This window comes from Helicoverpa zea, chromosome 27 (assembly GCF_022581195.2).
Source record: "Helicoverpa zea isolate HzStark_Cry1AcR chromosome 27, ilHelZeax1.1, whole genome shotgun sequence".
NCBI lineage: Eukaryota > Metazoa > Arthropoda > Insecta > Lepidoptera > Noctuidae > Helicoverpa > Helicoverpa zea.
In genome coordinates, this window is record NC_061478.1 from 145,453 (window position 1) to 159,718 (window position 14,266).

General features: G+C 40.4%; 1 protein-coding gene across 1 annotated transcript; it reads left to right on the forward strand.

Moving 5' to 3' along the window:
• Positions 1-295: 295 nt before the first annotated feature.
• On the forward strand, positions 296-14,137 carry LOC124643195. Its single transcript, XM_047182076.1, has 13 exons — positions 296-364; positions 2,152-2,178; positions 2,493-2,531; positions 3,241-3,279; positions 4,028-4,057; positions 4,576-4,593; positions 5,237-5,275; positions 5,958-5,984; positions 6,579-6,709; positions 8,509-8,605; positions 9,162-9,313; positions 12,385-12,571; positions 13,451-14,137. The coding sequence occupies exons 1-13, from the start codon at positions 296-298 to the stop codon at positions 13,643-13,645; spliced, it is 1,050 nt and encodes a 349-aa protein (XP_047038032.1). The 3' UTR covers positions 13,646-14,137.
• The last annotated feature ends 129 nt before the right edge of the window (positions 14,138-14,266 follow it).

A 14,266-nucleotide genomic window follows, 5' to 3' on the forward strand; every position in this document is an offset into this window, starting at 1 on the left:
TAGAAAGCTAAATTATTTGCGAGTAACATAGGCTGTATATTTTATCCCGGTACGGGCAGTAGTTCCCATGGGACGCGGGTGTAACCACGGGAAAACGGCTAGTGTTAATACAAAGAGGAGATGTTTGTTTGTTTGTTGCTAAACCTAAAGGCTGCAAAACTACTGAACCGATTTGATATATTCGTTTACTATTGGAAAGCTCCACTGTTCCTGAGTAACATAGGCTATATTTTTTATCCCGGTACGAGTAGATCCCATGAAACCGCGGGAACTTAAAAAGTATGTAGCGGTCAGTATGTTGGACTCACAAATTAACATGCTGCTTTGTTTTCAGAAAAAGACGGACAAGAAGTTTACTACGCTGGTAAGAAATCAAGATAACTATCATACACACGCTTTTAGCAACAAAATGTATTCACTACGCCCTGCTGCATGACATTCAGCCAAATGTATTCACTACGCCCTGCTGACATTCAGCCAAATGGTTAACTCGTCACTTCGGGTACCCACAATTTAGAGACAGTCCGTCGTAATAAAAAAATTTAAACGTCTGTTGAACACCTGTCTAAAAAAATCTGATAATGACGTTGACATAAGGTCCGTTTTGCAGCCACCCTTGTTTAGACGGCTGTTCAACAGATGTTTTAGTTTTTGAAGTAAGGTTGACTAAGTTTAGCTTTCAATAGAAAGCAACCAAAAAGGACAATTTACTCAACTTCACTTTGACAATATGGCGGCAACAACTATCTCCCTCGTATAGCTAGGATATAATCTCCTAGCCTTCATCAGAAATAAAAACGTCAATTCGTATCAGAATAAATTCTTGGATTTATTTATCTAACACAATTTATCACAAATTACAATAACTTTGCATATCGTATTCCATGCGTACGCGACAGCTAGCTCTTAGCGTTGACAGATGTCAAAATCAGTGTAGTCCTTCCTTAACAGTGTTGTCAGCACAAATATTAATGTTGGTCACATAAAATGAATCTACATGCTCCGTCAATTCATAATACTCTGCACACCTAGTATAGATTTTAACATACAGGGCACGATTCTGCTAATTTCACTCAAGCGACATACGATTCACATTCGACTGAGATCCAATCACGACTCAATTACGATTGAAGCGTATGCGGCATTCCGCATTTTTTCTTTGAAATAAACGTTTTTTTTTTTAATTTCTGTCATTCAATAATGAATAATTTTGTCTGCGATTGTAGAGCATACTACCGTATAGACCAAATGGCAGACCAATCGCAAACCAATCGAATGTCGTTGAAATACCTACGATTGGTCTTATATTAGTAGCAGAATGCCCGATATCGTTAAAACGGCTATTGCGATTAAATTTCTATTCAATTTTGACATTATTAACTTAGCAGAATCGGGCCCTAGTGGTTAACAATTATATTCCACCAGTAGCAAGCATTGTAGGCAAGCCGTTTATAATGTGTCAAGTGAACATGATATTTGTTGCAGGCCCCAAAGATATCAGCGAAGGTGTTGGCAGACATAAGGGTAACAATATGATCCTTTTTAACACTTTATCACTTCCTAGTCATCCTCTCCCGAGCCTTTTTCCGATCTATGTTGGGGCCGGCTTCCAGTCTAACCGGATGCAGCTGAGTACCAGTGCTTTACAAGGAGCGACTGCCTGTCTGACCTCCTCAACCCAGTTACCCGAGCAACCGAATACATCCTAGTATAAGCTAGGGTATGATCTCCTAGCTTTCATCAGAAATAAAACGTCAATTCGTATCACAATAACTTCTTGTATTCACTTTTAAAACACAATTTTTAATAACAATCGTAAGAAAACATAGTTTATCAGTGCACGAAGAAAACGCGCGCTCTATCTGTCAAAATCTTCATAGGGTTGTCATCACGGTGGCAGCAGTTTTGCCCGTATAAAATAAAAGGATCTAACACTAGTGTTCCACGGTACTTGGGTATTGTTTGTTGTTTGTATCCCAAAAGCTCCGAAACTTCTGAAACGATTCGAATAATTATTTCACTGCTTGGAAGATCTATCCTCGAGCCACATAGACTATATTTTATCCGGGTACAGGCAGTAGTTTTTGGTACTTTAAAATAGTGGACACTCATTTATTTAAGCAGTAATTTAACGTGGAAATTTCTTTTCAGAATAGAACTAAGAACTTTACGGATCTGGTGAGCAATCACTACTTTTTATAGAAGCTATTTCCAACAGCGTCTAGTAGAGAAAGAAGACGCTACTAATCCTACTGTCTACTAATCCTACTATCCTATCCTACTAATATTATAAATGTGAAAGTTTGTGAGAATGTATGTGTGTTGTATACCCTGGATTAACACAAAGGCTACTTTTTATCAACACACCACGCGGGCGAAGCCGCGAGCGGAAGCTAGTATATAATAAAATAAGTCTTGCATTTATAACTACCTACTTTTATTTCTACTTATTCGTTATAAACGAATACTACATTACAATGATGATTTTTCAGTTGGCCATCATCACGCCTGATGAGCTGGATGCCTTGCAGGTAACAAACCAGTATCATACTGTGTTTTGGTGTAAAATCATCAAATGACCTCTCCCGATGTGGGTGCAGCGTGAGGGAGTGTCAGACTCTTACTGACTAAAACCTGGGGCCCGATTCTCCTAATTTTACTTAAGCGGCATACGATTCACATTCGACTGCGATCCAATCACGACTCGATTACGATTGAAGACACCTATTGCGATCATATTGCGATTCGATTTCTATTCGATAGTGACATTATTAATTTAGGAGAATCGGGCCCCTGTGCTAAAACCCACCATGTTCCTTCTTAAACCCTTTATGTACCAGCGCCGCGGTAACTCGCTCGAACAATCCCGCAAAGAGCCCCACTGGAGTCAATGTGTTCATAAAACCCTCTCAATTTGAACATTGAATTTTTCTATGTGTGACCTAATACAACTGTTGGTTAAGGGTACCCTTCCGACGCAAGCCTCCGTCGCGTGCCTGAAGACCAACGGCTAAAAATGGGTACAACTAATGCGTTATTCGTCCTAGTATTTTAATGTATAGACCGACGGTTATTGTCGATTTCATGCGACTGTCGCATGCCCCGGAAACGGCGCGCCATGCATTACGAAATGACGTGCCAATTGACGCGTACAGAAGTCGTGCGGAACTGTCGCGACTCACGTCTGTATCGGAAGGGTATCTTTACATGCACAATTTTAACATGAGGTTTTCATTACAGCACGCCAAACTGACGGAAGAGGAGTACGAATTGTTGCAGGTAACAATCAGTTTACTCAATACTCAAGCCTTTATTAGCATTCCGTATGTTATACAGGTAGGGCCCAGCTTAAAGAAGATGGAGAGTTTAACAGTATCTAGCTTTTTACGAAATAATAAATATACTTAATAACATTTGAATGTACCTACGTGCGAGTGGGTGTGTAAGTTCTTGGTGTTATCGGTTAAACTTAATTAGGAGCCTGGTCCATGAATTCCTTCACATACAGGGAGAAAGGTAGTCTACAGGGCTTATAAGAACCACGCCAACCAAGCGTTTATGTAAACAAGCCCCGATATATCCACTTCTCCTGCATTGTATAACTTGTAATGTGAAAAATATTGTAAATACTTACTGCTTTTTTGAAAAGAATCTCTATCGAGTTTCTTGGAATTATTTAAGAGGGATAAGCAACTAACTTCAATAACCTATATTATCTGTTGATGTCCGTTTGAACTAGAGATGGATTTTTTTACATTAGCCCCATAATTACGTGAAGAGTTAATTCCTATAATCATGGGCAAGGATATTGAGCCCTGACCTTCACCTGCGCAGAAGTGATTTATTGGTTTATTGCCTTATGTGTACAGTGCGCAAAGCGATCCCCACTCTTCCACCGAGAGCTCATTATCCGTGCCGATAACTATATCTCTTGTTAGGAAATCAACAGATATACCTATTGGTTATTGAAATCTGCCGTAAGTTATGGTATACTCGGTTCACAGTTAACTTGGCGTTTTGTTTTCAGAAACGAACAAATGGCGCGTTTACTACAGCGGTAAGGAATCAATATACTTTATTAAATATTATACAAAGCCCTTCCATCTGTCTTCTTGGCTTTTGTAAATTAACTGCCAATAACAAAAATAAACATCTCAGATAAAGGTAATAGATATGCTATATAATAAATACATTGCTGTAATGATTCTAAATAGTCCAAAAGAAAGATTACCTAAAGGTAACATGAAATAATTTATAGCTAAGTGACATATATTCATATTCTTGGTATTTGATTTAGAGCGATGTGCAGTGACTTCCCACTGACAGCTGCAAAGCTAAATCTATTAACACAATAGAAAAAGCTGCATAGTACGTACTCTCGCAGTCTAGCCCTTCATCATTCATTAACGGCCGATCCCAATATCCTATCAACAGTTGATTTGGTTACTAGAGATAGAAACGACATTAGCCCCCATACGGGTAATGTCAAGTTCTTATATCTAGAAAGCAAAACAACGTTAGTAAGTTTAAACCCTTTAATGACTACTTACAGTTAATATTATGTATAATTTGCAGGACCCAGGGCCTCCAGAGGTAAGGAACTATTAATTTAATTATGAGTACTGAGCAGTTTCCACATTCTCCTAGAGGAATGAGGATCACGTTATGACTAAGGTCTTGAGCATTATGGATGGATATCATCCAAGGCTGATTTCGGCCACGGCGTCTGTTCTCATATTAGCATTTGCACAACACACTAGTGCACTCACTATTCCTTTAGTCTTATAGAGCGATGGGACGACAATCCGACACGACCGGACAGAGATCAGGCGCAGGACCGACATTAACGTGCTCTCCGATGCACGGGTGTGTCAATCACTTCCAGACTACGGGCTGCTTAGTGAAAGTTTCTAAAAGCCACAGAGTGATTTCGGCCCGACTCGGGGATCGTGGTAACTAGTGGATCGTAATATCTCGTACACCATGAGGCTTAACATTAGGGTGCGTCTACACGGTGCATGTAGCTGGAGCAAGTTAACATGCGCAAGTGACAAGAGCACGCGGGCGGGTATTTTGCTTTGGTACGTGCGCGAGTCGGTGGATCCGCACGTTTGCATGTAACCTGCACAAACTGCACATGTGCCTCAACATGCGCAAGCTACTCGCACCGTGTAGATGCACCCTTATATGAAGTAGTGCTCAGTGTTGTGGGACTGACATGGCCTTTTGTTTTCAGACCTCCGCCACTACCGTTAAAGTAACCGAGAAGACATCGGTAAGATATCAAAACATTTCAAACAACCTCCTCAATTGTAAAGCTAAAGACCTAAAGAGTTATGGTCATTCCCAATATTCAATCTTCTGTTAATATACTTACTATATAGAGATAGAATTTTCACTTTAGCCTCATACATGTCAAATATCTGTCACTTGTAAGCAAAATTGGTAACAGATAAAAATAATATTCTAAGTGGCCGTTAGACATTTTATTTTAACACTGCATGGATTTCAAAAAGCCATGCAGTGTTAGATAGCTCATTGGTTGAGGAAGGTTAATATGTTAATTTATATCTGGCTGGGCGAGGTTGTACTCACGTGATGTAGATGAGAGCGCCGGCGGAAGCTAGCAGAATATATAACTTTTAATAAAAGTTTTTCACAAAATTAACTCTCTACAGCAATTTCATTTCAAGAAGAACAAATTTTGCGTTACGTGTTCGCTCTAGAACTGCTGATCCGACTGAGATATAGCTATAGTTTCTACCCTCGAGACGAACGTTGGACACTACACAGTTGCGTAGGTCCCTCGGAACGTGGTTGAAATTGCAGATGAAATATAAGTTCAAATAAATAAAATATGAATAGGTAGTTACATGGCATTCGTTCCTACAAATCTCCATCACCATGTCAGGATTCTATAAACAACAATATACTAAACATTTACATTTATATTTCAGCGGCGGACAACTTCAAGAAGGGGACAGGTAATATGATCTTGATCTGAATAAACTATTTCTTACTTGCTGCGGCTTTCTATAAGCTATCTGTCCTATGTATTGTGGTTAGAGATAAATAATGTATGGAGCTTACGTCAAAATCTAATCTCTAATCACAATCCTACGGATAGATAGATGGATTAAAGAAATCCATCGGTAGAGACTTTAGCCACGGTACATATATTTAAACTGTGCTTCAGCCTTGTGAAACTGAACTAAATCGTTTGCCATAGGTAATGTGTGTTTTGGGAATATCCTCAAACTCTGTAAAAGCATGTGTAATTGGGATGGCTAATGTAATTATTTTTGCACATATATACCGGGTCAATGCAGGCTTGTATACAAAAATGTTTTCAAAAGGAGTAGGTACCAATGGCGATCCCAACATATGTAGAGGTAGTTGGGAAAAGGCTATACAGATGATAACGAGGCACTTGCGTAGACACAATATCGAGATTATTTTACACTTTTTGCTTCTTATGTTGATTCCGTAAACGTTCCGTGAGTTGTATGATATCATGAGAAATTATTATATGAGCGACTTACGAAGCTGTTTTATATTTGCGATTTTTTCTGGGTAAGATTTCTAAAGGCAACGAGACATTCCCGCCGGGCGTGAAGTATGACATCAACGCTATCATAGCCATCATCGCCAACCTCACCTACGACTACGAGTGGAACCTCACCGAGGAGTTCAATAGGACACTCATTGAGTAAGTCATTGTAAACACACTGTTCACTCCTATGTATGTATGACATCATCGCCAACCTCACCTACGACTACGAGTGGAACCTCACCGAGGAGTTCAATAGGACACTCATTGAGTAAGTCATTGTAAACACACTGTTCACTCCTATGTATGTATGACATCATCGCCAACCTCACCTACGACTACGAGTGGAACCTCACCGAGGAGTTCAATAGGACACTCATTGAGTAAGTCATTGTAAACACACTGTTCACTCCTATGTATGTATGACATCATCGCCAACCTCACCTACGACTACGAGTGGAACCTCACCGAGGAGTTCAATAGGACACTCATTGAGTAAGTCATTGTAAACACACTGTTCACTCCTATGTATGTATGACATCATCGCCAACCTCACCTACGACTACGAGTGGAACCTCACCGAGGAGTTCAATAGGACACTCATTGAGTAAGTCATTGTAAACACACTGTTCACTCCTATGTATGTATGACATCATCGCCAACCTCGCCTACGACTACGAGTGGAACCTCACCGAGGAGTTCAATAGGACACTCATTGAGTAAGTCATTGTAAACACACTGTTCACTCCTATGTATGTATGACATCATCGCCAACCTCGCCTACAACTACGAGTGGAACCTCACCGAGGAGTTCAATAGGACACTCATTGAGTAAGTCATTGTAAACACACTGTTCACTCCTATGTATGTATGACATCATCGCCACCTCACCTACGACTACGAGTGGAACCTCACCGAGGAGTTCAACACCTATAGATGTCCTATCCCCTATGTACTCCTTTATGTACTCCCCTATGTATTCCCTATGTACTCCCTATGAACTCCCCTATGTACTCCTTAATGTACTGCCCTTTGTATTCCATTGTGTACTCCTTTATGTACTCCATTATGTACTCCTTTATGTACACTCCTATGTACTCCCCTGTGTACTGCCCCTATGTACTGACCCTTTGTACTCCTCTATGTATTCCTTTATGTAATTTCCCTTTGTACTCCTCTATGTGCTCCTTTATATACTACTACCTTTACTGACACTACATGTGTACTATGTACAATGAATGTACAACTATATAGGCTGAATGTGTCTACATTTCTACAACCTTTGTGAGAGCACGATCCACCCTTGCATCTGGATTGTTTCTTCTTCACGGGCAAAAGGCTGAACGGATTTTGAAGAAACTCGGCCGTAATACAACTTATATCGGGTGTGTCGTTCATAATCACATTAAATGAAATGCGTTAATATACTGGTTAATATATGTCGATTAACATCAAGAAAAAAGAAAAATACGTGAAAAAAAAAATGCATTTTTCAAACAAAGTAAATAGAATAAAAATGTGCGAAAATTAGAACACCATATAGAAGTCAGTCATTACAAACAGCTGAAATTCTCCCTTGAAAACTGACAGCTGTCAACTGATCAAAACATTCGATACTCCTAACTTTATCTCTCCTTTACACATGATGTTGTAAATTATGAAAACGAAAAATGAATCCCGCGGCTAAACCACTGAATGGATTACTTATGTTATTTTTTTTACAATTCGCTATAGAATATCATGAAGTACATGTGATAGAATTTAATGTGATTATGAACGACACACCCGATATAAAATCAGAATAACATACAGACCCCATGATGTTATAACATCGATGTGCCGGACGTAGTTCTTAAGGAAGCAGTGAAACTGCTGTCGAAAGCTAGTACCTACTAAAATAAAGACGTTCTCTGAGTGGTCTTGTTTGATGCCTGTTATTAAGCGCCTCGTGCCCGCAGACACGGCGTGCCGACGTGCCCGACTGCCAGCACGCTCAGCACGACGCCCACCACGCCGGCAGCCTACGACTTCTCCAACACATCCATCGTGGGGAAGGTATGTAACTCCATCAGTCAGACGCAACGGAATTAATGTACATAAGTAAGTACTTACATCAAATCATGTTCATGGCAATCTAACAAATCAATCACGGACTGGGTGCGCACTTTAGTGTGGGACGCGCTCTTGCGCCATCCCATCTTCCTGGAACTGCGTGTTGTGTTGGCTCCGCCGCTTCACAAGCAGCAGAGGGCCTCAAACGGCGCAGTTATAATAATAGCCTTATCGCAAATTACATGTTTGAGCCGTTTGGGGTTGAAACTCTCGGGCCTTAGGGTCGCTTGCTAAGGTCTAACCGCCTTGTTAACACTTCTCGGGACCCTAGGAGGACTGGCTTTTTTCACCTAACGCATTGCCATTCAACGTAGCAATGCAGCCAGTCTTTTGGGTGACAGCGATGCGGACCAGTTTTTAGAAGCCCTTTATTAATTTTATTTTTATGTAAAGATTTAGTTTATTTAAATGTTTAATTTCTAATGTGGATACAACTTCTCAGTATGTACTAGGACAGCATAAAATAAATTCCCCTTATGAAATTACTTGTGTGTTGTAGTGCTTCGTATGCGGCCTCAGGACGCCCGAGATCCCGCGCAGCGCCGCCTGCGCGGACGCGTTCTCGGGCGACTTCCTGCCGCTCGCGCCCATCGACGCGCGCGCCAGAGGACAGATCGCCACCTTCAGGAAATACTGCAGACATCTCGATGTGTGAGTGAGCTCGCTAGCTGGTCCTCCAGCTTCTTCATCTTCCGAGCCTTTTCCCAAGTATGTTGGGGTTGGCTTCCAGTCTAACCGGATGCGGCTGAGTACTAGTGTGCCACAAGGAGCGACTACCCTATCTGACCTCAACCCTGGCAACTCAATACCCCTAGCTAGGTAGGACTGGTTGTCAGACCTAGTTACTGGCTTCTAACTACCCGTAACGATGAAAGATGTTCACTGACAGCCGGGACCGGGACCACACGGGAAGCTATACTTAGAAAGTGCATACAAACTTCGAAAAGTTGCATTCAAATCAAATCAAATCAAATCATTTATTTCATGTAGGCCTTTACAAGCACTTATGAACGTCAAAATTATAACTAAGTTTGATTCTATATAGTTGCCCATTCCAAAAGTAGCTTCCTATGGAGAAGAACGGGCAAGAAACTCCATGGTTACTCTTTTTAAAAACATAATAGGTGTTACAATTTGTATGTATTGATACATACGATAATAACATGAAAAAGAAATGTTTACAATATTTTTTGGGTTGACTTTGAGAAAGTTATACAGTGCAAGTTGAACTAGGAAGTTATTAGAGAAAATTATTATACAAACTATTTTAAGAAGTTAATAGATTAAACAAACCAAGTTATATAAAGCAAAATAAAAAAGAAATAATAATAATAACAACATGATAAGAGCAAGAACATTAATGAGGACAGAGATATTCCTAGACAGCCTGCCAGTCGCCAGGGAAGCCACTTGTGCAATATAGGACTAACGCCATACATCCTTGTCGTCAATATAGTCTTTGATTTTATAGTATGCTCTCTTAATAAGAGTAGACTTGACGACATTCTTGAATTTTTTATCAGTAAGGTCTGTTACACATTTAGGTAGCTTATTGTAAAACCGAACACTATTCCCTAGAAACGATTTGTTTGTTTTGCTTAATCTAAATTTTGGGACGACTATTTTATACTTATTTCTAGTATTAATATTGTGAATGTCGCTTTTTACCTCGTACCGGTGTAAATTTTTTCGAACAAACATGATGTTTTCAAGAATATAGAGAGAAGGCAACGTGAGAATATTGATTTCTTTAAAAAACTCTCTCAGTGATTCGCGAGGTCCCATATTATATATAGCTCGAATTGCACGTTTCTGAAGTATAAAAACAGATTCTACGTCAGCCGCTGCCCCCCACAGCAAAGTGCCATAAGACATTAGACTGTGAAAGTAGGCGAAATATACTAGCCTAGCCGTTGCTACATCCGTAAGTTGCTTTATTTTTCTTACTGCAAAAGCTGCAGAACTAAGTTTAGCCGACAAGGCGGTAATGTGGGCACCCCATTGTAATGTTGAATCTAAGGTTATGCCCAAGAAAGTGGTTTCTTTAATTAAGTCTAGTTTATTGCCCTCAAGCGTGATGTTGAGATCAGCTTGGGCTACATTGGGTAACGCGAATTTTATACATTTTGTTTTTGTGCTGTTTAGTAATAGATTATTGGCAGCAAACCATTTTGAAAGAGTAGCCAGGCAATCATCTACATGTACATGGCTAGATTCTTTTCTGTTAATTTTAAAAATAAGGGAAGTGTCATCTGCAAATAGAATTACATCTGCCAAGTCAGACATCATGTACGGGAGATCATTAATATATGCAAGAAATAGAAAGGGGCCCAGTATTGAACCTTGAGGCACGCCCATTTTAACTAATGACCCTGAAGATGTTGATCCGTTTATATCTACTTTTTGCTGTCTGTCTGACAAATAGGATAAGACAAGTTTGAGAGCTTTACCACGAATTCCGTAATGGTTTAGTTTACAAATAAGAGTGTTGTGATCCACGCAATCAAACGCCTTGGAAAGGTCACAGAATACACCTAAAGCGTTCTGTGAGTTCTCCCAGGCTTCTAGGATTTGAGTCACTAGCCTGACACCTGCGTCTGTAGTACATCTACCCTTTGAGAAACCAAACTGATCAAACATTGGTACTTGCCTGACCTGGAATCGAATCTACACCCTCATACTCAAGAGGTTGGTTCTTTACACACTATACTTCGGCCGTTCAGAGAATGCGTTCCTGACACCTATCAGTTAGTCACGACTAGTGATGGGCACAACATAACACTGAGTTCGTTACCGTTCCTTCAAAATGAACCGCCGCATTATTTTAAGATTATTTTCGTTTTAAATTGGCGGAATCATTTGTTTTATATTTTAGTTATTTAAGTGGAAACCAAAAAAAGGTAATATTCATATAATAAAATTGTTTTATTTATTCTTTGTTACAAGTACATTGAATTGAATGTGCGAACAGAATATTAATCAGACTCCGATTTGCTTGAGGAGGTGGTGTCTTCATCATCATCTTCGCCTACATGTATAATTATATTATTATCAATAACAGAATCAATCCTGATATCTCGGTCTAACAAAAGCCGGGTAATCAAATAAAAACAGATCGAAAACACTTGAAAAACGTGGTCTATGCGCACGAAACGACAACGGACGACTGTTTTAGCGTCACAAAATGGCGGCCCATAACGCCATTTGGGGTTACCATTTTTAATCTAAGTATAAAAATGCGGTTTGGTCATAGTTTTATTTTTATATTTCATAAACGTTATAATTAAGTCTTATAGTCCATTATTTTCCAATTCTTAAAAAGAAAATCAAAACGTATTATTTTATATTATAACTGTATAAGAACAGATTACGATACTTGCCTGTTATTTTTAGCACAGCACTACAAAATATAAACCGCTGACATAACCTTGTAATAGCGCAGTATAGATTTAGAAAAATATTGTTTACCAAGTTATTTGACACTCAGTTTGGCACAAAATTATAACATTCATTGATTATTGATATAATAATGTTGTTTTAATGCTCCTCAATTGTTAAAACGGTAAACAACCAGCAAAAATATTTTTATCGTAACTGCAACGCCATTGCAAAGTTACGTCGTCAGTTCAATCGCGACGTGTCAGGAACGCATTCTCTGAATGGCCGAACTATAGGCCACCACGACTGTAAAGCTGTCCAACTGACTGTTCGTATTGTTCCAGGCACAACTACGTGGAGAACCCCTCGGAGCCGCGGTCCATCTACGGGCGCTTCACGGGCGGCTGCGGCGTGCGCTGGACGGACCTGACGGGCGTCTACACGCAGCGCACCTGCCGCGCTCGCTTCCGACCCATGATGGGCTTGCACTTTGCTAGCAAGAGGATGGCCAAGCTGGAACTGGCCCTTATAGTAAGTGACTTATGCCCATTTTCACCAACAAATACCTAAATTTAGGAATCCCGAAGAGCAGAGAATCGAGAGGAGCATTTAGGGAACATTTAATACAAGTTTCGTTTTCACCAAAGTTTAAGTGTCCCTTATAACCTTTAAGTATTGGGGGAGCCCTTATTCTAAGTGACACTTAGGGAAACGTAAAAAGAGCCTGTTGATGAAAACGGGCATGAGAATTTCGGGCCACTGGCTGCGAACCGTTTCCCGCGGGATACATGATAGCCTAAACCACGCCCGGTTTCGACCCATGATGACACTTCCCCAGGAAGAGGATGGCCAAGCTAGAGCTGGCACTTAAAGTAGGCATCAGGGAGTAGAGGGGCTCCAGCCACCAGTTTTAGTTTGTAATATTTTGGTGCTCAAATATACGAGTAGGTTTACTGGCCGCTTTACAGGTTGGTGAGGAGAAGTGCTCGATTATGAACCGTACCTAACTGTAAATTGTACTACATAGTATATATTGACATTTGGAACTCAGACATAATATCAAATAACTTACTACTGTTCTTTCTTGATACACTCAAAACAACTAGACTGGGACTGGATAGACTGGGAGAAAACGCCTAAGGCGTTAAGTCCGCCTTGTACGAAATGTGCAGAAGTATTAAATAAATAAAACAAGTTCCGCAAGTCTAACACATCGTCATATAATAGACGATGAATTCCATTCCAGTCGACCAGCTAGGAGCTAACTACTTCAATCTATGGAGTTTCTTGCCGGCTCCATGAGACAAACTTTTTGGAACGGTGCAATTAGTGTGACGTTTTATAAGAGCCTGCAAAGGCCTTTTTCAAATAAAAACATTTGACTTTTACCCGACTGTCTGATTGTTCCAGAACGTAGAAAACGGTTGCATCGTGAGTCCAATGGCATCGCTATTAGCGATGTCCCGCGGCGTCTCCCTGTACGCACGCTTCCACGCCTGCGTGTGTTCCGGCAACTGGTGCAACCGCGCCCGCCGCCCCCTCCCGCTGTCAACCCTACCCCCCGCGCTCGCCCTACTGGCCACACGGGCCTGGATCCGGCACTAAGACATAGGCAGACTCCATGCTTCTCGCGAAGTTGGTGAATACGAGGAGTGTGGAGGGACACTTACTTTCATTAACTTTTCTTTTATACTCTTTCGTCATTGGTCCAAAATCGAAAAACCATATCGACTTTCACACAATCCATCCATCGGTGCAAAGGTTTTGAGCATGAACTTAGACAGATATAGGGGAAGAGGACGAGAAAATGTCTTTAGTCCTCAAAATTACATAAGACATCCCCAAAAACGCCCACCCTTCACCACTTCCTAAGTATTATTGCTGGGAAGAAGAAGCGGCGCAACAAACTCCCCAGCAACACATGTCTATCTGTTGGATTCAAACCGAGGAACTTCACGAGTAGTGTGGCGAATACATGATTCTTACAATAGCCGAGATAAGGGGGATGTATTTATTTTTGTATTTTGGTTTTGTTTTTGTATTTTTTTTTTTACTTTTGTGATATTTTTCCCCGAGTATATACAAGTCAATCATGAATCGTTGTTTTCTTGTTTAATTCCTAAACCTTTCTATTTAAGTTAAATTATCACGGAATGGCTATCAAATATACTGCCCTTATGTACAACCATTATGTACCTACTCCGTAACATACTACCGCTATGTGCC

What these genes read in the sequence shown, in the direction of transcription:
- LOC124643195 (XM_047182076.1), top strand. Translation starts at nt 296, where the DNA reads ATGTTGGACTCACAAATTAACATGCTGCTTTGTTTTCAGAAAAAGACG. An exon ending in ACAAGAAGTTTACTACGCTG is followed by an intron (nt 365 to 2,151) that starts GTAAGAAATCAA and finishes ATTTCTTTTCAG; the next exon opens with AATAGAACTAAGAACTTTAC. An exon ending in AAGTAACCGAGAAGACATCG is followed by an intron (nt 5,276 to 5,957) that starts GTAAGATATCAA and finishes TTTATATTTCAG; the next exon opens with CGGCGGACAACTTCAAGAAG.